The sequence below is a fragment of the Polyodon spathula genome, chromosome 3 (genome assembly GCF_017654505.1).
Source record: "Polyodon spathula isolate WHYD16114869_AA chromosome 3, ASM1765450v1, whole genome shotgun sequence".
NCBI lineage: Eukaryota > Metazoa > Chordata > Actinopteri > Acipenseriformes > Polyodontidae > Polyodon > Polyodon spathula.
The window spans coordinates 64,490,049-64,513,891 of record NC_054536.1 but is presented as its reverse complement, the minus strand read 5'-3'; the positions used below and the strand labels follow the sequence as shown (position 1 = coordinate 64,513,891).

General features: G+C 38.0%; 1 protein-coding gene across 1 annotated transcript in view; it reads right to left on the bottom strand.

Annotated features, from left to right (window-relative positions):
• Positions 1-3,486: 3,486 nt before the first annotated feature.
• The window catches only part of LOC121313312 (enhancer of filamentation 1-like), a 31,253-nt gene continuing 10,896 nt past the window's right edge, over positions 3,487-23,843 (bottom strand). The window contains exons 2-7 of the mRNA XM_041245711.1: positions 19,652-20,083; positions 9,679-9,777; positions 9,132-9,236; positions 6,930-8,114; positions 6,301-6,390; positions 3,487-5,469 (exon numbers count right to left, since the gene is read on the bottom strand). Coding sequence (XP_041101645.1) covers positions 4,960-5,469; positions 6,301-6,390; positions 6,930-8,114; positions 9,132-9,236; positions 9,679-9,777; positions 19,652-20,083 — 2,421 coding nt within the window. The 3' untranslated portion in view covers positions 3,487-4,959. The remainder of the gene's footprint in view (positions 5,470-6,300; positions 6,391-6,929; positions 8,115-9,131; positions 9,237-9,678; positions 9,778-19,651; positions 20,084-23,843) is intronic.

The following is a 23,843-nucleotide window of genomic DNA, read 5'->3' as shown; positions in this document are numbered from 1 at the left end:
AGAAAGTGATCTCTGCAGAGTGACTTCTTAATCCCTCAGTAGGCGAGACCGAGGACCTCTCTCCCTGGTGGGGCCTATCGGCAGCTCTGACATAAAATGCTTAGTAAATACCTGACCTGTGGTAGGCATAAATCTCAAAAGTATTGGTTGTTGGTCATCTTCTCTTTCAGGGAACCGGGGTTACAGCTGTAACCTAACATTTTAGAAATGAGTATGTGGCTATCTGTTTCAAACAGGTTACCTGTAAGGAAGTGGTAAATGTATTGAATGATTCTGTGATGTTACTTAGTACAACAAGGACAGGAATAAAAATGAGAAGCACTTGAAATACTTAGACCTTTGTGTAAATGGGCTGTGCATCAGATTTTAATTTGTATATTACAGCACACATTTCAATCGTGCATATCTAATATGTCTTTAGTAGTCCAGGATAAACCTCCACCACACATACATTTTAATAATTACTTTTTATTGATGATTATGAACAATTGCCTCAAAACCAGTTGGTATGAGGGTACAGCATCTGTCTGCCGACATAAAACATGAAGAGACCATCATTTCCATTCACAATGATTTTTTTGTGAATTTAGACCACAAAACAAATAAACGATTCCTTTGCATTTGTCATTTAAATTCTCAAAAATATCTTTGGTCTTAGATGTTTTCTCGAGCAGTCAGTAAACCCCAAATCTGGCTGAACTTGCCTCAGTCACTAACCCAACTTTTGTTGGGGTTAAATGAAAGAACAAATATCCCATCCTGTCATTCTGCATTGGTAGTAAATGGAAAAACATTTGTCATGCTAATGCTCTTGTGAGATGGCTTGCCCCTTAAATTATTTTGCCAATTTCTGAAGAGGGTATAATTATCTATTCAGGGATACCAAGAAATGTAGTTAGCAAGTGGGGTAAAATGGGCAAAGAAATGTCCCAGCTGCAAATATCACAAACCAGCAGGGATTTCCAGATACTTTCATCAGTCACATTTACTGTAACCTGTATCACAGATATGTAAAATAATTGCTACCTAATCCTAATCCTGTAATATCTATTGTTCATATGTTTACTGTATTATGTCATGTAACTTGCTTATATTAATATTCCTTCTTCAAAAACACACCAAGTCTAAATACACTAGTGAACATGAAAGGCATTGTACTTTCTGAGTACTGTATCCAATGCTTGAGGTTTTCTCTTGCATTCAGTGTTATCCAAAGCCCTTTCCCTGAAGAATTCATGATCTTGAGAGTTCATTAACGAAATATAACACTACCCTCCAATGACATTTGGGAAAGGATTATTTAGAACTGGTATGAACAGGACCAAACATTAACCAGAAATGCAGCAGTCTGTTATCCGGCAAGTCCAGTTGTCCAGGAAATACCACAGCTTTCAATGGCTTAATGGTTTGTTACTTTGAGAGACTTATGCAGGTGCATTATAAAGTCATTTGATCACTTCATGGAATACCAATTCCTGATTAAATTGAAGAACTACTCTCATGTATGGAAATCACCACTTGTGAAGATGCAGAGAATGGCCATGTTAAAATGCAGAAATCTGCTGCAGGGCAATACAGTGTATAGGTATCAGATAAGGTGCTCTTTAGGCTGAAGTGTTAGTTCTGGTTTTAAAATGTTTTTTTCCCACTGTTTGACTGCTCCACCAGCCAAGTTTCATTGTTCTGTTTCATACAGGTGTTTTCCACAACAGTAATACTAAGTGGCCATGTGAGTTTATGATGGATAGCACCGAAAGTAAAGGGTAAACAGCGTTGTTCTGAAAAATACAGCCTTACACATCCCCATATGTTGTTACAACTGTTTAAACTATCGTTCTTATAGCTGGAGACTGTTGTAGATAGAATGCTAGCTTTTTTCATTCTATTTATTATGTTGGTTTTAAAAAAAAAAAATACAAAGCTTCTTTAGGGACTAAATTATATCAATCAAGTCAGTGGGTAATATTCTAGTGTCATTACAACATGTGTATTCACATGTGTAATTAATAGCATACATACTGTACACATGCATCTCTTCACCGTAAAGAATAGGTTCAAAACAGTGTGTCTGTATAATGCAGATACAGTCACAGACAAAAGTATTGGCAACCTACAATTTAAGAGAATTCAAAATAATGACCTATTTTCTGGTTATTGACTTTATAATGCATTTCAATCAATTAATACAATCTTTAATTATTTCTATTATATTTTTACAGACTTAATATTAAGCTGCCAATTTGTCATGAACAAATGTTTGAAATGGCTTAAATGCTTTTACTTATTTCTTTTTTTTATAAAGACTGCTTGTTAAGCTACCAGAAATTGTGTATTTTGGTCTTTGTCATATTAATTAGTGGGTAATGTTCACTAAATGCTTGTGTTTAATGTTTTCTTGAATGATCTTGTATTAAGTGTAGGGTGCCAATACTCTTGACTGAGAAAGCATGCTTTTAAAATTGTACTGCACAGCTCTTCAAAGTGATCGTAGCTGACAAAATTATTCCATAAATCTTACTGGTTGTGTACTTCCTTTTGTTATATATCTTACACTCAGAGTCAGGATTCGGTCAATCACCGACAAAAATAACCATTTCGCGATTTGAGCATTGGCAAATGATTAAAGAATGAAATGAAAGGTTATTTCAGTCTTTGAGCAAATTATTTTAAATATCAAACAAACAAAGAACAAAAAAGAAAAGAAGAGACAGCTTCTTCATTCTTCGGTCTGCTGGAGGATCTCTGGAGCGCCTTTACAGTCGGAATGAATTTCAATTGTCCGATAGTTAATTCCTAACTTTGAATGATGTACTCAAAGAAAACAAACTTTCTCTTCGTACAGCAACAGCAGCTGATTCCGGGGCTATGCAAAGCTTAATTTCTTGCAAGTGCAACATATTTTGTCAAACAAAGAAGTGCTTCTGTGTGTGCAAGGGAGTTCACTGCAATGTTAAATGCCACAGCAACAAGCCTTGCAAAAACAAATACAAATACAGTAATTTGCATGTTTCTAAATCAAAATTGTGTGTTTTTTTTTTAATTAGCTCTCATTAGTGTTTCTTTATATGTAGCTAATTTTACCTGACTCTTATTAGCTAAACAGTGCTTTAAAGGAGGCTCAGCAGCCCAGAGGAGCTCTCAATATGGTTTCTTTTGAAAATGCTAATTTACCAAAGTTGTCATCATCTAAATTCTAAAACTAAAACATTTAAGACATTTTTTTTTGCTGTTGTCGTCTTTATTCCACTGTCAGGTGCTGACCGGGGTCTGCAAAACCTGTTTTCTAAAAAGTGGTAGTTCACCTCTTATGATTTATGAGAATAAACATTTAATAAGCAGACTTTCTCTTAAAAAAAGTGATTAGACAAATGTGGATTGACATTTGATTTTGCAGTTTAAATATTGTGTATACAAGTAGTCCATTTTTTGTTGCGTGAGTTTTTTCCTCTAAAATTGTATTTTCTAAATAATTTTTGCAAAGGAATTTAATTGAAATCCAATGATTTATTGGCCTAGGAGAGATTACATACAACAAAACCACAGGAAAAACAAAAAAAACAGTTTTAATATTTGCAAAATCTCGAAGAGCTACCAAAATTTCCTTGTAAATGCAGCTGTATTTGATAGTATGCCTAAGTTTTAGATAATAGGTCTAATTAAATGGTAAGTGCTTTATGAGCTAGTCTGGAGTTTAATTGGTTCAACTAAATGATTAAAATACATGGGCAGAACAGACATGGACAACATGGCCCAAGGCTGCCCAATTCATTCTCTCTTAAAAACCTATTCACATTTTTAAAACAACAGAAAGTAAAATGGAAAATGTATTATCCTTTGATCCTTCATTTTTATCAAGTTTTTGAACCAATTAAGCACAAAGACACCAAACAACTGGTTCTAGTAACTTACATTATGCATTCTTACACAGCTCTTTGAAGCATAACAATGTAACACAACAATGCTTTTGTTAAACTTTCTAGTTAATTTACCCAACACAATCAGCTCCAAATCGATTTCAACTTCCAAATAAATGAAACATATTGATTGCTAAATGTATTACCGTCATTTTACTTTCCAATCAGACCCCTTTTTATGCATATAAGAGTAGACAAGCCACATTCCCACCAAGTTCAGTTAGATTACAAAATAATACAAAATACAGTATAAAAAACATTTACAAGAAATCTTTCTAGACAAAATATATAATATCAATATGTACAAAAAACTAAGTTCTAATAAAATATCTAAAACAACAGCTTCGTGGCAAACTGATGAAATAAAGACTGACACAGTAAGCACTGGAGAGTGAACAAATTCTAACCATTTACAGGAAGCTTTGAATTCACCTCAATCATTTGTATGCCACTTCTAGTCTGTTCAGTTACGCATAAATATGCTGGTGGAAACACAGGCCTCTTCTGAGCTCAAGTACCTGATTTTAGGCAGTGGAAATACAGCAAACGACTTGTTTAGTTCTACATTTTGGAACCCCAATTTCATCACTGAAGATCATCATTACACATGGCAAGAACACACTGTGACATCACCTTCATCTTTTTAATTCATAACATTATAATAAAAAGCACAGAAGGCAAAAAGCTTTTGATTCTTTACATAAGTTTTTATGAAACATATTTTGTACAGAGGAGTGTACTACCAGTAAAATATGGCATTTAATAAACCAAGATAGATCTACTGATAGAATATACCTGACGAATACTTCATAAGGTGCTTAATATGAATATCCATGGAGTGGAATGCTGGGACACGTCATCGTACTGTATAAAGATTTTTATTTATTTATTTATTTATTTTTTTAAAGCTTCAAAATAGTCCTGTCAAGCTACCTTCTGCAGGAAAAACACCAGACAAAAATACATACTAAATATGTACAAAACATAAAATGCATTGGTGCTTCCAGAAGAAAGGTTTTAAAAGTCTGTTTTTTTCTTCTTTCTTTTACACAGACGCCATCTGTAGCAGCTGCACCTTAAATTGCTGTGCATGATGGGAAAGATCTGTTACCCTGTCCACCATGTCCTGTACAGCTGCTGTGCTGGGGTAGTGCAAGGCTGCCATTTTGGTAGATGACACAATTGATTTTAGATGTTCGCACAGGATGTTACTGCAGTTCATAACTTTATTCCTGATCTCCAAAGTGGAGGTCTGTCTAGACAAGGTATCCCCTATAAACACTAGTTTGTGAGCACTGAGAATGACAAACTTGCTGTGAGCAACAAAGATCCGGGGAGGCTGGCCTGCACTAATGCAGCTGAAGAAGGCATCAATGGCGTTCAGAAGTGTAACAAAGTGGGTCTCGCACTGCTCAGAATAGAAGAAAAGCAACTGCTTGTCCTTAGCACACTGGCCACTGTTCGTCTGGGGAATGTTCTGGGATGCGCTCCACGTAGATATGTCATTTTCTACGGGCTTGATAACCTCTTTCTCTAGCTGTTTGAACTGATTAAGCTGAAAAACAGATTGTTGGTTTATTAAGACAATATCTTAAAAACACAGACACACTGTTTCCTGGCTGCAGGGAACGATACAGGCCATGATCGGGTCACCCAAAGTTCATAAGTTCAAAAATAGGCCGGTTATACACTGCTAAAAGCACCAGTTTAATAATGCGCTGTTCAGAGAAGCATAGCTGAAGGTGTCACGTTGCAGAATCCTTTCTACTGCCTTCTGGATTTCTGCTGAAGTATTCTGTTGGTTTCTAAGCGTGGCATTATGATATTACTACAGGTATCTGAAATGATGTTGTCCTTTCAAAAACTGTTTGCGGTCTATTTTAAATACCTAAACTAGGAGGGAGGCAACCTGTAAAAACTTTCAGTCCAGACACTGTTTCAACCATGTCCTTAATTAAAGGAAACCAATTTAACCTCTGACCTGGAGCTAAAATTCTAAACAAACCCTGGCAGATCTAAGTATTGCATTTTTTATGGCAAATAAGCCATTTCTATTATCTGAAAATATGTCCTTACTGCTTTACTTGAATATAAAGAGAAACGAAACATTTATGCTGCAACAAGACTGTTGTCATATTTAATTTATTGCCTCTTTGTTTAAGAGGAAAATGTTGTAGCAGCAAGTGAATGTATGTTTTTAACTGTGTGCACATGTATGTGGCCCATGACTGTTTAGTATTAGAAACATGCTGTCTATGGACAGGGTTATTATATGTAGCTCAGGGATGCCCAACAAAAATATGTATTATCAAAAGATAAATCGACCATGCAAAGCACACCTGAAAAGGCATAACAAACAAGTGTCTGGAATATAGCCATGACATACCTGTTCCTTTTCCAGCTGTATCTTGTTCTGTTTGATGATGTTCTCTTTCTCTAAAAGTTCTTTCTGTTGCCTCTCAAATTCCTCTTTTCCCTGTTGAAATGGATATAATGTGGTAATGAATGAGAAGGTCGCAGCCTTTCTCATAGTGATAAATTTCCTTCACAGGTGCACTGTCTCTTCAATCAGTATCAGAAAATATGAAGCATAAAGTTGCATTCGCCACTCATTTTTTAAAAAAATATTACGATTACTATATGTAATACTTAAATACAATATCATCACTGTATAAGGCAGCCTTTATAGAATGCAATAATGTGGTATGGTCATGGCTCCCATTTGCCTCATAATGCCATTCCACTTGAATTCTTGTTATAAAAGATGAACACAAAATGGACTCTTTACTGTGGCTCCTGATGAGCATTATAAAAAGAGGACTGTACAAACTGAAATACATGAACTGCTTAGTTTGTGTTTGCATGGGAATTGAACAGCAGCTGGGGTCCATAATCACACAGAATTCCCAAGCTAGAACTAGTTGGATGTTTCAAAGGTAGACAGTATCACCATGATACACTAACTTACACCACCAGGACAATCAAAGAGAGAAGAAATTAATCATTATTCCCTACCTGTAAATGGACGTAGTCATAATCTTCCATCCAGCTCTTCACACATTTCTCAGCGATGTTGTTTGACTTTTGGTCAGTATCAGCCAGACCAGACAAAGCCTTGCACTGGCTGACTGCATTGTCCTCTTTTCCCAGGTGTGGCTGTGGGCTGTTATAAATGTAGTCTTTTGAGTTTTTATCTTCAGCTCTGAGATCACTGACACTATTAGAACCCAAGCCGCATGGGGACCTTTGAAACAGGAGCTCGGCGTTAGTGCTGACGGAGGATGCCAACTGCTTGACATCATCCAGAATTGTCCTTGCCACCATGATGAACCGGTCCAGGTCATCACATTTGTTGTGCGGCTTATTGGTAGCCAAGACGTTTAAGGACCAGCTCCAGCCATCCAGAGCATGGCTGGTTTGCGTGAGGATCTGGTTAGAATCCTCCAGTCTCTGAAGCTGTTTTTTAAGTTTGGTGTACAGGGGGAGGTCTGATAGGCCTGATGCATTGGCTGTCGCCCCTTTGCTGAAATTTAGAAAATCTGTCAAGTTTTGCTTGACTTTATCTACAGCTACATGAATCTCATTCGCGTGCTTCTCCATATATTCATAGGACCTCCAGTTGGGGGCCACGTAACCCATGAGACCTGAGACAGATGACTCGGCACTCTGCTGAAGCCAGGAAACCCTTTGGATGGCTGTGTCTAAGTCTAAAAGGAGTTTGTTCTCCTGTGTAAGGGTAGTGGAGACGGATGACTCTTTGGAAGTGGTGGAGGAAGTTGACATGTTGCTTCTTGTGCTTCCTGTGCTGGAGTAAGACAACCTGTTCATCCCATCGGTCACATCATGGAAAGCTCTAGAGTCTTGCAAAACCTGCGGGGGTACATCATATATACCTTCTCCCTTTTCTGAGGCTAGCCTATCCCCAGCAGTCTTTTGATTTCCAGGGAGTTGCATCCCTCGAGGAATATCGTACACATCTTTCTGGGCCCCAAGTTGGTGCCCAAGCAAATGGGTGGGCGGGATGTCGTAGATGCCTTTGTTGTTGCGTGGCACCATGTCAGAACTTGGTGGAAAATCATAGTTGGAATGTCCCAGCGGTTTAATGCTGGGAGGTGGAACATCATATACTCCTTCAGCTTTATTCCTCATTGGTGGTGGAAAATCGTAGTTACCCTCTCTTTGAAGGGGTGCAGAATACACCTAAAAGAAATAAATATAAAACAGAATTTTTACCACATGGTCTATAAAAATAGGAATGGGAGTGAAAAAAATATTTGGTCTGATTTGAAAACAGCACTGTCAAAACTAGTTATTTTAAAGTTATTTGCTGGTAAATGCTTACAGCTCCGAACCACTTACTTTTTGGGCTTATTGTACTTATTTAAAGAAGCACCACCCCTATTACAGCCCCAGATCCCCTTCTCATAAATCTTCTTGAATTTCTAACTATAACTGATAAAAAGAAGCAAACGTGCTTTTGCTACTGCATGTTTTGTTTGTTTTATTATTGTTACTACAACATTGTAGTTGAAAATGGGGTAGCCAACAGTGCTCTAGGTATAGAACAGCTGTTGTTTTGGATGGTTGAACATTTGCATATAGCTGTGCGTAATCATAATAATATATACATTTTATCTTGTATGTGTGAAGGTGTCTGCATCTATTGATCCGTGCATCTTTTTTTTTTTCTTAGATCCAAATAGAGAACATCTGGGGTATGGCCTGCTTTCCATCTGATGACAAGCTTTCAGTGTAGGTTTTAAAAACACTAAATTAGGACCTAAGTAAATAACAGGTTCACTGAGATAGAACATTATTAGCTATTTCCTACCAACAGGTGCTTATCTTTGCTCTTCACACTTTCGCAATGGTAGTTCGAAAAGCAAAAAGCACATTTAACAATAATTCTCTCCTCTGTTACCCTTCTATGCTTTTACAAATACTCAAGTGAGTGGTGGGTGTTCAGTACATAGAGCAGGGTGCAATTTAAATGTAACCTTTGTGTGCCATTTCCGTTAAATATTGAGGTGGATTGCCCCAGTAAACCCACTTACTCAATGTTCTAAATAGATAATAAATAATCAACTCTATATTAAATCAGGGGCTTAAACAAACCAAAATGGAAAGAAAACTCGTGTTCAATAATCCTTATTTGTGAGGAAGTCGTTTGGTTGTGATTTCTTTTGGTGATGGGCAGTTGTGTTTTAATGCACCTACCCCTTGAGTTGAAGGGGGGACATCATAGACTCCCTGAGCCTGAAGATCTCCTGTCTGGCCTGGCGACATGTGGCCCTTTTGCATTGTTGGAGGGATGTCGTACACCTGCCAGATAAAAATGAATGTTTTAGACCCATACTCTGGTCAGAGGGTCAGACAGATTGAGAGAGAGAGAGAGAGAGAGAGAGAGAGAGAGAGAGAGAGAGAGAGAGAGAGAGAGAGAGAGAGAGAGAGGGGGGGGAGAGAGAAGTAGACAGTGCAAACGAATGAAGACAAGATGGCACACTACCAGTGCTCCTGATAAAGTTTTTGGCCCTGAGTAATAAATAAATGTTTTACAATTTTTACTGGTAATGGGGTAGGTATTAAAAAAGAGCCATCCATTTTAACTGTAATGTTACTTGAAATAGTTTATTTTTATTTTCATTATTTTTTGTGTTATGTCAACTAGCAGCAGTCACAATTTGTTCATACATGCCTCAGAAAGAGAACAGCGAGAGAGTTGTGGACTTCCAAATGGATCACATTTCAAAAGAGAGGAGCTTACCCCTTGTGGTCGAACGGGCGGCACGTCATACATATCCTGCTGATATTGGGAGATAGACTCATTGGCATAGCCCTGTCCAACCCGGACTGGGGTGACAACCTGTTTGTCAAGAAACACAGACAAATGTCATTCAATTACAAAAAATTATTTTCCCAACAATTACATTACATACTCCAAGTTTACCAGCACAGAGAATACGAAATACTGTAAATACCTTTTTATTAAAAAAAAATGAAAACAGTTAGAAGTGAGTCCCTGGCCAGTGTAAAATGACTCATTGATGCTTAATTCAGTCCCAACTTTTATGGTTGTTGTGAACTATGTGTTTATACTTTTAAAAGTATAAACCTGAACTTGCAGTAGCATCAATGCAAGTATCTCACCAGTATGGTAATTTAGGATGTGTGCAAGAGGAGTTGATATGTACAGATGCAGGCCCTTATCAAGTTCAAGGGGGTACACCAAAAACCTCCCAGAGAAGTTGATTCCCTGCTCTAAATTCTAAGTAAGCATGCATGTCTGCATAAATATCTCAGAATGAATACAAGCTCTGCAGTAAACATTTCCAAAGCTTGCCAGTCTTAACCAGGTACAGGCCCTCATCTCACCCTCCCATGGTCCTGGGTTCCCCTATCGTTAATCAATCTTGAGCATCTCTCAAGAATATCTGCTTTGGACAAGTTTACAGGAAAATATTTACATTTACAGCATGATTAACAACAGCAGTTAGACTTTCCCTTTAAAGAAATGGCAGAAGATTATTTTTTGTATAATTAAAGTAAAACAATGTCTATTCTCATCATTGTGCCCAGAATGTTTCTTTGGGACAAACATTAAAAAAAGAACTTTCAAGACCAGGCTTGACTCCTGCAATTGTTGATGCTTATTAATCAAACAAAAACAACAGCCTTTTATATTTGGTCAGTTTAATTGTTTTTCTGAGAAACCAGAGACAAAAGCACAGCACCTTCTAATTACATTGTTTTAGACAGGGTTTCTTTTTTTTATCCACACAAAGGCATCTTTGTTTTCTTACAATAACAAGAAAATACAAATACATACCACAATGTACCCAGCTATTTTGTTCCAAAATAAGGAGAGCAGTGTACATTATACCGAGGGCTTCCGATTTTCGACTTTAACCAATAAAAAAATTCCGATAAAAAATGAAATTGGTGAATAACAAACACTGGAAAGGGTTACTCAATTCACACTGACCTCAGCCCTTTCACATAAAAAAAAAAAAAACACTACTATAAAAACATAACAAAAACCTAAACTCCCTTTCCCAGTGCAGTGGGGCAATGTCCCTCTTTCCTGACTTGTATCTAGCATTAATTTGATCTGAAAACTTTAAAACCACCCAACTACTGAGTGGCACCAAATTCCTAGATTTCTATTGGAGACTCCGCTTGCGAGATTTAAAATGAGATTACAATTAGGCACTGAGACTTATTTGTGAAATTAGCTCCAGCTCTGGAGTGGCTGCGGTAGCTTAGCTCTAGCTCCAGGCTGGCTGCAGAGCTGATGGCCCTCTGTTCCAGCTCCAGGCTGGCTCCAGAGCTGATGGCCCTCTGTTCCAGCTCCAGGCTGGCTCCAGAGCTGATGGCCCTCTGTTCCAGCTCCAGGCTGGCTCCAGAGCTGATGGAGACAGTCTGAATACTAGTTCACTTTGACCCGGTTGATCCAACATTTTTCATTTGTCAAAATTGAAATATGACATAGATTTAATGTTACTTCCAAATATATCATTGCAAAACATGTTTGTATAAAGGTAAACAAGAATGCATTCTTTACACAAAAGCTATTCAGTGCCTAAACACAAGTACCATAATAATATTAAAAATCAGGGGTTAATAACAGAAAACTGGTACTGATGATAAGCCACATGCAAATTGAAATTAATGCAGTTTAATATGTTAATTTGAAAATTTTAACGAAATACCTCAACTTATGTAGAAGTTTTAAAGCTAAAACTCTGACTTGTTTTACATAACTCTGTTAATTCATTGTGACATCTGTTTTAAGTTATTTTCTGCATTCCATCCAGATTAAAATTATTGCAGATGTGTTCTTTTTAACAGGAGACTGTCCTCTCGTTTCTTTCTTTTTTATCCCTCTGCTACAAAAATTGCAGATGTCTTATGGCAAAAAATTCACAGTGTAGAAAACAATTTATTGTCAGTCATTAAGTGTTGCAGTAATGATGCTGCTATATTTTAGTCCCAGTGGTTTCATTCCTTAGAGCTACCTGCCTACAACATAAAACAAGGCAGGCGGAAAGTTTATTAATGAAGATGCACCCTCAAAGTGAGACTGAGCCAGCTGTGAGGTGGAGAAAGGGGAGCTGATGGGAGAATGAAGCAAGATGACAGTGTAACTAATGAAAGTACAACAGGGGTACCTATTAGCAATGTGCTGTAAACTATCACTTGCCACTTTTACCATGCTCACACTGCTTGTTCAGGAAATAATAAAAAAAAAAAAAAAAAAAAAAAAAAGGCCTACCTACCCTGTTTTTTTCCCCAGCGTAACCCAAACCACACATTTTTTATTACTAAAATAATTCCAATTTCAACTAAATGAAGCCAGACAGCAGAATACACTAATGTCATGCATGGTTTTACTTGATTATATGGAACTTGAAACTGACTGCTGGGTTATGATAATAATCATAAAGTCGGTGGCTTGCGTCCTCTCCCAAATTCCACTTGTCAAATTCACTATTCAGCCAGCCAAGACGGGTTACTGCACCACAAATCTGCCACATCGACAAGTGAAAAACAGCCCAGATGCTTCATTCTCCAGAAAGTAAAGTGTTAAAACAAATGCCTAGCTTGCCAAATTAAAAGCACAAGTTCAGACTCCCCAAACTGCCATCACGCCATCCCCCAATTCTTAAGAGTAGAGACTATAGCACTCTGGGAAACTGGACAATGTGAGCAATGCTGTTCTCTAGTACTCATCCAAAAGTGATGGAACAGGGCCATGCGCCCATACAGCTCACATTATTAGGAAACACTTAGTTCAGAAAGGCCTGTAAAATAGAACCATATGGTTTTCTTTTAAACACACAACCACCCGCACACCTGCTTTATAGAACAGATGCCATCCGTCAATGAGGTAGATCCTTAATGGATAAAAGTTTCCAAAAGTCAAAAAACCTTACAGTGTTAAAATACCTTACTGTAGAGAAATACATCTGTGGTCAGGGGAAATACAGACTATTGTTTGGGTATTCTTAAAAAAAGAAGTGACCTAAACATATTAAAGATAATGTTTCTATCTTCCTGGCTTAAGATTGAATAGCTTAGCGCTGTTTAAAGCTGTATTAGAAATGTCCTTAAAATCACTTGGAACCCAAGCATAAGTCTACTAAAGCAGACTACTGTATACAGCACTCCCAACATTCTTACCAAAAGGAATCATATGTACAACATTCCAGAGATCTAATGACCTACAGGCTTTAACCTGAAGACACAGGCACATTAACCATATCCAAAAAAAGGCAGTGTTTGTGAATCGTTTTCATGGGGAACATCAATGAGCTACAAAGGCTGTTTCTGTGTTCAGGAGTATCCATGACCATCTGGTTTCTCAAAAACCAAACCGTACATTCCAAACCACTAATCTTGCTTTACAGGCACCAGTATTCCTCTGTCCTGTCACTATGCCTGGCTGTCCTATTTGTGAAGCTAAAGATTAGCCCGTTACTTAATGGAAACGGAGCGAGCCAGCCACTGTGGAAAATTGGCATTGCCAGTCTGTCCTTTATTTAACCATTTATTAAACCTCTGCAGTTCAGACATCCCATTTTTTTGTGCAGTCCTTCCAGTCAAACAAACATTCAGTCAGTTGACAATTGTACTAGCTATCAAAGTCATAACATTGCTTTAGTCCTTTCAGAATTCTGCAAGTAACTTGTTTTCTCTTTGTACAATGAGAGTGAAGCACAACATAGCTGCTAGTTTCCAAACCTTGAGGAAAATGAACAGGAAAGGTGAAGCCCCTCCTAATTCTTTTCACTGAAAAGCATGTCAATATTGATTCCACACATGAGGAAAAAATAAATAAAAATCACTATTGCAGAGCCTGTGAGCCCAGGTGTTAAAGCAGTTACACTGCTGGGCTGTCCTTTTAGAACCCTTTGTTCTCTGACTCCATACATATTCGATTTCTGCAAATGTAGGTGGTAGTTGCAGACCTTTCTATTATCCAACAGAGGATTCAGTTATGACTAGGTGCTTGCAATTCCATAAATTCACGCACCTCTAACAAACAAGGTTTTGCATTTCCTCCTCACATCCACAAATTACACCATCATGGGAAACCGTTCCCTAACCTTTCTCAGCAACTAGGATTAAGTCAATGAGTGGACTTTGGAAAGACCTTTGCCTTGATGTGTACCCATCAACTGGTTCAAAGAGGTGAAGGAAAACAAGAAAAACGTGGGAAACAAAATAAGCTGATAATAAAAGGGGCTGCCACAACCAACTGTCTAACCCCACCACCCAGCTCACTCTGCAGACTAAAAAGGACATGGTGACCCAGGCCATAAAGAAGTCTCCATACACACACCATGACCTCCAGTGCCCAGAGCCCTCCCGCATGCATTGTACAGACATGGACAGGTGCACTATCCTCAAAGGCTTACTCATTGGCCTATCGGAGACAGCACTGCAAGATGTGGTTTCCTTTAACCTTTGCCCTCCTTTGCAATGGTGTTTGAGGCCACCTGCTGTCAACCTTTGATAAGGACTATTCTCCCCTATAACAGGATCTGTAGCCATGCATGCATCTTTCTAGTACGACTGCAAGGGAAGTGTTTCCAAAATTACAACCGTGAAAATGCTACGAGTTTGTGGTAAACACTTTCAATGAAGAGAGTAAATGACAGTGTCATTTACTGTCTGCACCACTTCTACAGAGATTACAATTTGGTACATCCTACAATATATCAACTCAATACAGCACCTGTAAATGCTGCGATAAACTAGGGTTAGGGTTAAAAAAAAAAAAAAGTCCAGAGATTGTATCGAATAGATCCTAAAATATAATTCTTATACGGTTAAATTAGACTTGCTCAGACGCAATCAGCTATTTTTATAGGCTCCTTGTAAACTTTTACAATTCTGTCACAGTATTGTACGTGCTTTATAAAGCATAAAATGAAGGCTACACTGAGTAATTTTCTTTGTGAAATAGAAAGGTATTTGTACTATCTAAAATAAACAAGGCAGGACAGTGATGTGTAGCAATATTTGTTTCTTTACAGAGCCAGGCCCTATTGACGCAGTTGGAGAGAATGCCTATTTATCAGACCCTAATAAGCAAAAAGATCTTGCTGTGACACAGAGGGAAGGGAGTCTCTGTGAAGAAGTTAGATGATGAGGTTTTAGTTAAAAAAAAAAAAAAAATGTTGTTACCCACCACCTTAAAAAGAAAGTTTGAAAATATTGTGCAGCCAAACTTATATTGTATGTGGTTGTGCATATAACATGTAACTTATTTGCTTGTAATGTTTACAGAAAATATTTACTGTAACAAGTGTTTGCTTTAGAGTCTCATAAGGTTTAATAATGTTTGACATTCAGTTTTGTATGCTGCCTCAGCTACAGTATTGTGCTTTTTACTCTTGAAGACCTTTCAATTCACCAGTGCCTCTTTTATACAGTATGCCAGTACTAAAAAACAGGAGATTCCTGTACTAAGCGTAAGTGACTGTACTGTATAATACTCAGCTGTGGATAGGGAGGTGAGATCATTTACTTACTCAACTGGAAGCAGACTAATAAAAGTGTGTCCTGTTTAAAAAACCAACCCTGCTGCAAGTCACAACATCAGGAAGCTCCTTGTTGCTCAGCCAGACTCATGGCTTGGGGCCCGCACAGATGCCTGCATCCAAAACCCCAGCTCCTGTCAGCAAAAAACAAGATTAAACTAATAATCACTCTTGTGCTTTTCATCTGCTGTTACTCACTCCTACAGAGAAAAAGATAAGACCACAGTGCACAGGAAGATTGTTTGGCTTGGTTTTCAAGCCAGTGCACTTACTTGCTTTGTTATATGACAAACAAGGACACCTTCCAACACAATTCTTTAAAAAGGAAGACGCAGGGTTTCAAGTCATAGTATAGAATCAGAAAATCTAAGAATTTTTCTTTTTTTTTTAGTTGACACCCTAAGCACAATTATATTTTTGGCTCCTTTACATCCTATTTGAATTCCCTCAACTGCCAACTCCCCCCACTCCCTCAGCTATTTTATAGGACTGCCGATCAACACTGGTTCCGCAATGTCTGTTGGTTCAACCGTCTAAGGATGATTCTCGCAGGAATATTTCTTCACACATCATACATAGCACCTCTACATATACATACACTTGCCCAACTAAGGTTAAATCACAAGAGAAATGCCTGGGAGCGATGAGGGCACAATATTGTTGCACAATTATTATAAACCCTGTCAGTATACAATGTACACCAGCCAAAAACTTAAAAAAAAAAAAAGTAGTAACCACAAAGTACACATATCCAAGCAAATCTTTATAACATGCCTTCAGTCCCAAATATTAACCCAGTGATTTCACCTCTTCTGTAAATACACCTGGGAAGACATTTCTACAGGAAAACAGGCTAACACAAACTATTAAACCTCATGAGGTCTGCATAAAGGCTTATCCCCCCCCCCCCTTCTGCCCCTTTTCACTATGAGTGTCCACACAGCAGCAGGTATGCTGAGCTATTGCAGGTAGCTCTAACCAATGATAAGCCTGTTTGTTATTTTTCATGTCAAATTTTCACAACACATATTCATAGATGACTGCTGCTGTACATCCAGAGAGCACTGTTGACAACTGCTTCCAGTCATTCACCTACTGTACTTTATTTGCACTTTGAGAAATAAAGTCCTATTTAAAACCAGGTAATCTGAAGACAACGGCATTGAAACTCAGCTTTGTCTGGGACACTCAGAAGTGCCACACCTTGTTAATCATTGGTAATATGCCAAAATGAGATAAGGTTATGGCTTTATTGTTGTTTTGCCTACACCAGACTGAGATGCAACTAGCTAATAGTGTGCCATCAACACACAAGTATTATGTGGTAACGCAGTATGGTTTACTTTTATAATGAAAGTCATAAAGGTCTAGTATTAATTAATTCTGTACAAAAAAAATTGTCTTATTAACAAAATTCCCTTTTTGGTTAGGTCATAGAGGTTACATTAATTAAAAGTCTTCCATCCAGTAAAAAACTAATACCACTGCTGAATCACCAAAAGCCAACAGCAATCAAGAAATTGGCAAACAAGAACCACCATTTTAAGTCAAACACGAGTGAATCTTACTGGGCAGTATGTTACAACTTCCCCAGTCACGGCTACTTACAAAATTAGAGTTGTCAGTATCATGGGAAAGTAGAGCACCATGACACTCTCCCACTGTACCTATACAGTGCATGTAACATGACATATGGTCAGACAAAACAGATCTCATGATTACACTCTGAATGTGATAATCAGGTTTTATCACACTTAGATAAGTGGTTCTTTATATAGAAGTATAGTGTACAAATAAAATGAAGGAAAACACTTCTCATTGGTAAGAGATTTATAAATTCTCTGTCTTTGCTTGGCACTCTTTTAGAGCTCATTCAAGTGATAATTCCTTCTTATCCTACTACTGTCTGTTTGATAGAACATGCACACCGTCATAAATTATACATTTTAAAGTGGGTCCTAAGCCCCTTTCACACTGGCACCTACTCAGGTTCAGACCTGGGTTCTGGCTACCCGGTTCACAATCCCGCATAGTGTGAAAACATTTACCCGGGTCGTAGCTGGGTTGACACGCTTTGACCCGGGTTGAGCGAGACAAAACGCATAACGGTCAACAAAAAAGAACAAACAGCCACGCCTGCGTGAAAGTTTCACTTTTGCAAGGAACGTTTTTGTTTATTCTGTTTAGCCATATTTTTGTTGCTTGAGACGCACCATGAGCCAGATTGCAGCAGGGATGAAGAAACATTTGCTCCAATCAACATTTGGCCGACAGTTCAATCCAGAGAAGCTTGGATGCTTCGGGGGCATTGACATGCATATTGTTTACTTGAGTCTGTCACCCAGATCAACCCTGCTTTATCAAAAGCAGTGTGAAATCGCGTAGCTGACCCACATGACACGGGTCCTGACTCGGGTAGGTGCTGACCCGGGTAGGTTCTGACCAGGTTAGAGCATGCCAGTGTGAGGGGCTCTAGATGTACTGTACTACAAGTGTTCAAGTTGTTCACCCCACCCCCATTTCTTATGTGATCAAAATTAAAAAATTGTTATTTTCTTTTTTTCACAAAATGCAAACAAAGCCTTGGGATTATAAAAACCTATCCAAAAAAGGGTGGAAGTCAGGAGAAAAAATTGTCTGACCTTTCTGCCAATATAAACTGGACGGAAAATTTAAGCTGCAGTACCTTTCAGCCAAGCATTTCCTGTCCTGTCCTCCTCCAAGTCCCTGGGTAACAATATAAATCTCTTCAGCAAGCATTGTAGATGCTTTCACTTTGCAGAACAGCTTTGTTTACAGGCTTTCAATACTTTTCCTTTTTACTGCTTGGTTTAGACAACACATTTGCCAGCAAAGGCAAGAAAATACATTATTTTAGTAAGCTTTGCAGCTGTTAAACGCTAAATACTCCCCTGACAAGTGAAACCAATGACTGCTTCTGTACCTGGGGGCTACAGTTGCTCCCAATAGTTAAGTGTTTTTAACTTCAAATTTGTGCAGGACCACAGAACTGAAGTTCAAACTGATAGGAGTCTTAGGCAGATAAAAATTGTAATGGACTACTAACCACTCCACAGTCACCCAGAGGACTACATGTGTCTATCCATCAAATACAGAACATTTCACCTGGAGGAACTACCTTGTTTACAGGAGTAGCACAGCTGTAAATTTGCAGTTTGGTGGAGAACCTGAAGCTAGGTAATTTACTGACGCATGAACAGGCAGGTGTGAAGGGGAAAACTGGTAGTACACATATACTGATTCACCAACCTTAGAAGCCATTAAGGCTTATTCACGCAGAAAGCAACACGATGAAACACCTAAGCACATTTGTACATTAGGATGGCACGACATAACGGTATCCAAGCAGAAATCGTAGATTAGACATAAATCCCAGGGAAAACAATTTATATTCCTTCAGACAGACACAAGACAGGTCGTACATTTTGAAAACTTTGTTGGCATTTACACTCATTATTTACTGTAAAAATGAGATTAAGCAAAGCGAACTACTTCCTGCTAAATGCACTATGGGGGCTCACATTAAAGCTACACAAATTAAAACTAGTTTTTTCAACACTGGGGAAGTTAACACACACCATTTTCAGGAAGCAACTTAATTGGTAGTTAGCTTGTCAGTATTGTAAATCATGGTGCCATCCAGTTCATGCTTTCAGTTTTACTAACAGGACAGTATTTATCCCCCCTCCCCCCATCATTTCATCTGAGAACTACTCAATCCTGAACAATTTTTTTTTATTTCCAAAATGCACAGATTGCTGATAAATACACACTTTACAGAACACTCACAAAGGTAACCACAGTAGAAAGAACACACTAACAAACTTGATCCTAGAGCAAGGCTGACCAAGCCTAATCATGTGTTTACAGAGGCAAGGATTCTGCAGGAAATTAATGTGTTATAAAATGACTAATGCTTGAATTCAAGGTCGTCATGCCTCATTGAGCATACAGAAGTTTTGCAGACTAACAGAGCTTGTTTTTTGGTTTATACAGCCCTAACAAAAGTTGTACTGTAATGTGAGTATAATCAATCACATATTTATTTATTTATTTACTTATTTATTTTAAAAAAGGAAACTTACTGGTGAGCAGCATCTCTCAAACCAGGGCTTCTAGAATCCTATAATTTCTAAATGCAACACATTCCTATATTTCCCATACACTAACCTTACTGGACGGTCCATCCGTACCCCAGATGCTCCTCTGAACAGAGGGCGGCACTTGGTATATATCTTTGTCAGTTGGGCGGTGGCTTGGGGGCACCTGGTAGATGCTCTGCTGGTTCTGATGAGATGGAGGCACTTGGTAAACAGAGTCTGTGAAGGAGGAGTTCTGTGTGATGGGTGCTGGGTAAGCCTGCTGCTGGGAGGCCTGGGTTGTGGTCATCTGGTTAGGGGACTGGCTGTCAAACATGGGCCCTATAAGGAGCTTCAAGCGGTTGCCCGGGGCGATGCCTTGACGGCCATGCAGGGAGCAGAGCCACCATCCTTCGAGGCCTCCAGTGTTCTGCTCAATCACAGTCAGGATGTCTCCTTTGCGGAATGCCAGCTCCTCAGGAGACTCTGGTACATTGTCGTACAAGGCTTTTGCCATCAGATTCTGGAAAAACAAAACATGGTATAAATTATCCCACTTGAAGAAAAAGGAGAAATGTTACCAAGTAAATGAGCAGATTTCTACTACCTGGTGCAGTGTAGAGCTCTAACATTAAGATGGAAGATGACTATTGAAGTATGAAATTTAAGATGTTCAAATGTCATAGGGTTAAACAGCAAATCAGTGGCTAGACATATATCTGAAAGCTGAATCTTCTGTTTTCCAGTCCATAGTTCTAAGCTATGTGTTTCACTACATAAATAGATCAGAAAGATACAAAATGTTTACAGGAAGCTGGCTGCTGACCATCATCAGTGGTTTGAATGTGTGCTAGCAATTTTCACAACAATTGGACCATTTTTTAAATTTACAGTTACTGCTGTTTGAAATATCACACAAAGCAGGATTACAAGTTAAACGATACACTTTAGAAGATGCTACAGCAAATAAAAAAGCTATTTATGGTACGGTGTCCACACAGTTCTACTGAAGTGATACTGTACTTTATCAGAACTCACGAAGATTGAGGTAATACAAAAAAGTGTTGAGCCTTAGCCATTCTGCATTTGGGGTTGAGGAAAACTCATATTTGGAATTCTTCTGGATTAATTTCACTCAAACAGAAATGATTCTATGGTTCAAATATAGAACAGAGCTATGAATTCTCAGTTTACAGGTCATGTTTCATTTCTGTTTTTGTGTTGGTCCTAGTAACACTTCACCTCCAGAACTGGGACTATTTCACAACCTTATGGTAACTTAAAATAGTTATGTGAAACATAATGGGCTTTACTTTTTATAAATATCTCTTAACATCAGTGCCAGGGAACAGAAACCCATGAAGTAACATCTTGTCCATTTCTGGTCTCTCATTTGCAACACAGATATGCTAAGTAATGCTGGGATGAACACAGGATTTTCATGTTCAGATATTTGCTGAAAACTTAAATATCCGTTCAGCTATTCATTAATTGAATAATAAAGTAATAAAAGCCATTATATTGCTCAGAATGTAGGCAGAGACAGCATAGCAGTAGGGGAAGGGGACATGGCACCTATGTGTGTGACTTTATTTTACAGCAAGATACTACCATATGCAACATGTTAAAGTAGAGAAATATCCCAGGAGTAAAGAATACATTGTGAATGCCTTACTTTACCCCAGTGACTTAACTACAAAACAAAGGATGCCAAATAGCAGTTCAAGTTAAACATTGTTTTGTTTATTCCTGAAATAAATATCACCTTAACATTTGTCAAAAAATATGTGTTTGAACATTCGGATATTTGTCCCATACGGAAGAGCCCTAGGGCCATGGAAGAAAAAAAAAAAAGAAATTAAATTTCGACTTTTAAAGTAGAAGAATTTGTGTTTTTAAAGTCGAAATTTCGTCTTTCAAAACATGAAATTTCGACATTTTACAACCACTGGGTCATGGGACGAGCCAGAGGAGGTGGAACTCGGAACTCTTGCGGAGTTATATATAAATATAAACTTAGACAGTACTAGTGAATAGTTTAGAACAGGACTCTATGGAGGTATGTGCTTATACCACAGTTCTTTGATGATCCAGTCTAAAAGCCACATTAGCTAATTAGACTGCTGTTAGCAAATGAGCACACCTTCCGCTAGCCACACTTGATTCCGAGGCTGAACCTATATCAACTGGCAGACTAACTTCTGAATAATTCTCCCTATATAAAGTAATTCAGATCTAATAGAGCCAATACACTGTATTTGGTATGAACTGTCAACCAAGCACCACATACGGTGCATCATTCTTTTAACTGTGCATCTGTAAATCAACCCTATATTTAAAATAAAGCAGATGAAGACGGTAGTAGTACAGCTATTGTGAAATATAATCCATGTACTTAATCTGATAACCAGGCACTAGATAGCTTTGGCCTGCAGTCTTATTGCTTTGAACCTTTATTTTATATATATATATATATATATAATATATATTCTTCCCAGGGCCTTAGGGCTCTTCCGTATGGGGATCAAATATCCGAATGTTCAAAACACATATTTTTGACCAATGTTAAGGAATCCAAGTTGTGTATAAAAAACAATAACTATAACTTATATTTATTTCAGGAATAAACAAAACAATGTTTAACTTGAACTGCTATTTGGCATCCTTTGTTTTATATATGCCGATATGCTGATTGATGTTCACTTTGTCTATTGAATTGTTCAGAAGACAATAAAATATTCCATCCAGGCCACATTGCTTTTAGAAGATGTTAACATAGTTAGCTCTTAGCTAGGTTTCATTTTCCCATGGATTGTTCACTCACTATATTTCCACGGAGAGAGATTAAAGATTCCCATGTGAACTGTCAAAAACTGTTTGTTATTAATGTTTGTTCCAGTGACCTCCTTACCACCTGGGTTGCTAGTATTGTTGCATTATCCCTGTGCTTTTCACAGAATGCGTTTAAAATTTGCCCCCATTGTTCTTGCCCTCAGCAGCACAGCACTGAGTGAGACTTCCTAATTGGATTCAATTACATGAAATTAATTAAAAAATGCAGAAAAAAAGGTCAACCGACACCATTAAAACTTGAAGGGACTCTTACTGCTGTGAGCAACTTCCCTTGCAGCGTCAGTGACGTATTTGAGAAGTATTGCTGCTATGAAGCTCAATTCTTCAGGATGTACAAGTTTCATGAACATGCTCTTGAATACTGAATGGATATTGGCTGTTGATAGCAGTACAATAGGTACTGTAAACATTAGGTTGAGGAATATCATTCATTATTGTCTTGGAAATAGCCTACTTTTTCGCTGTGAAATTAACCCAAAAACACATATATAGACCATTTTTAAGCTTATAATCTACAACTTTAAACAGAGAGGACGCTACTCAGCCTACTGTAGTATAAGCAGCATTCCAGTAAATAAGAGGACTGCCACGCAATGTCCCTTTACCTACTGTAAAACCAGATCTTTTCATAATGAGACTTGGCAGCAAAATGTATAGTAACGTCAACAAAAAACAGAGAGGAAGAACATCTGGTGAAATAGTAGCTGACAAGCATTTTTTATTTGTAAATACAAATTAGGGAGTACAGCAGTATTCTATAATTTTAAAACCCCAAACCACACCAGTCTGTGCCAGCCATGAGTATTTTTCTCCAGTTCCATCTCAAATTAGATATTCAATAGTGAGGCCCTGTATTCCAGACCTACCGAAGCAACACGCTGCAAGCAAGGCTTTAAAAGATATACAAGACTGACCATACAGATGCAGCCTGCCTATCCTCATCTGCAAGATATGTATGAGCAAGGCTATGAGTGAAAAAGCGTGACAACGAAACCCTTGCCTAATGATTTTCAAATAAGCTCATTAGGACTCTCTTTTCTGGTCATCTGTGAAATGCGCACAGTAACTAGAAATCAGAGACAAAAGACAATGGACAAGGTTCAAAGTGGTTCATTTTAAACAGAGCACAAACTATGTTAACTTCTTATAAAAATGGCTTCGGTCAAATAACCTGTACTGCACCACAAAGACCACAAAAGTACTCAGCAACCAAGACCTCAAAAGTTAAATACTATGTACAGAAGTGTTCTCAATACATTGGGGATCATTCCAATGTATTCAAAATACCTATTTCAAACATTCACAGATAGATTAAATGGTAGCCTTATTAGTCCAGAGATGACAGACAAAGAGAAGGAGAAGTGATACCTTTTACTGAACTAACTAAATAACAAATATTCATAAGCTTTCAAGACCTCAAAGGTCTCTTC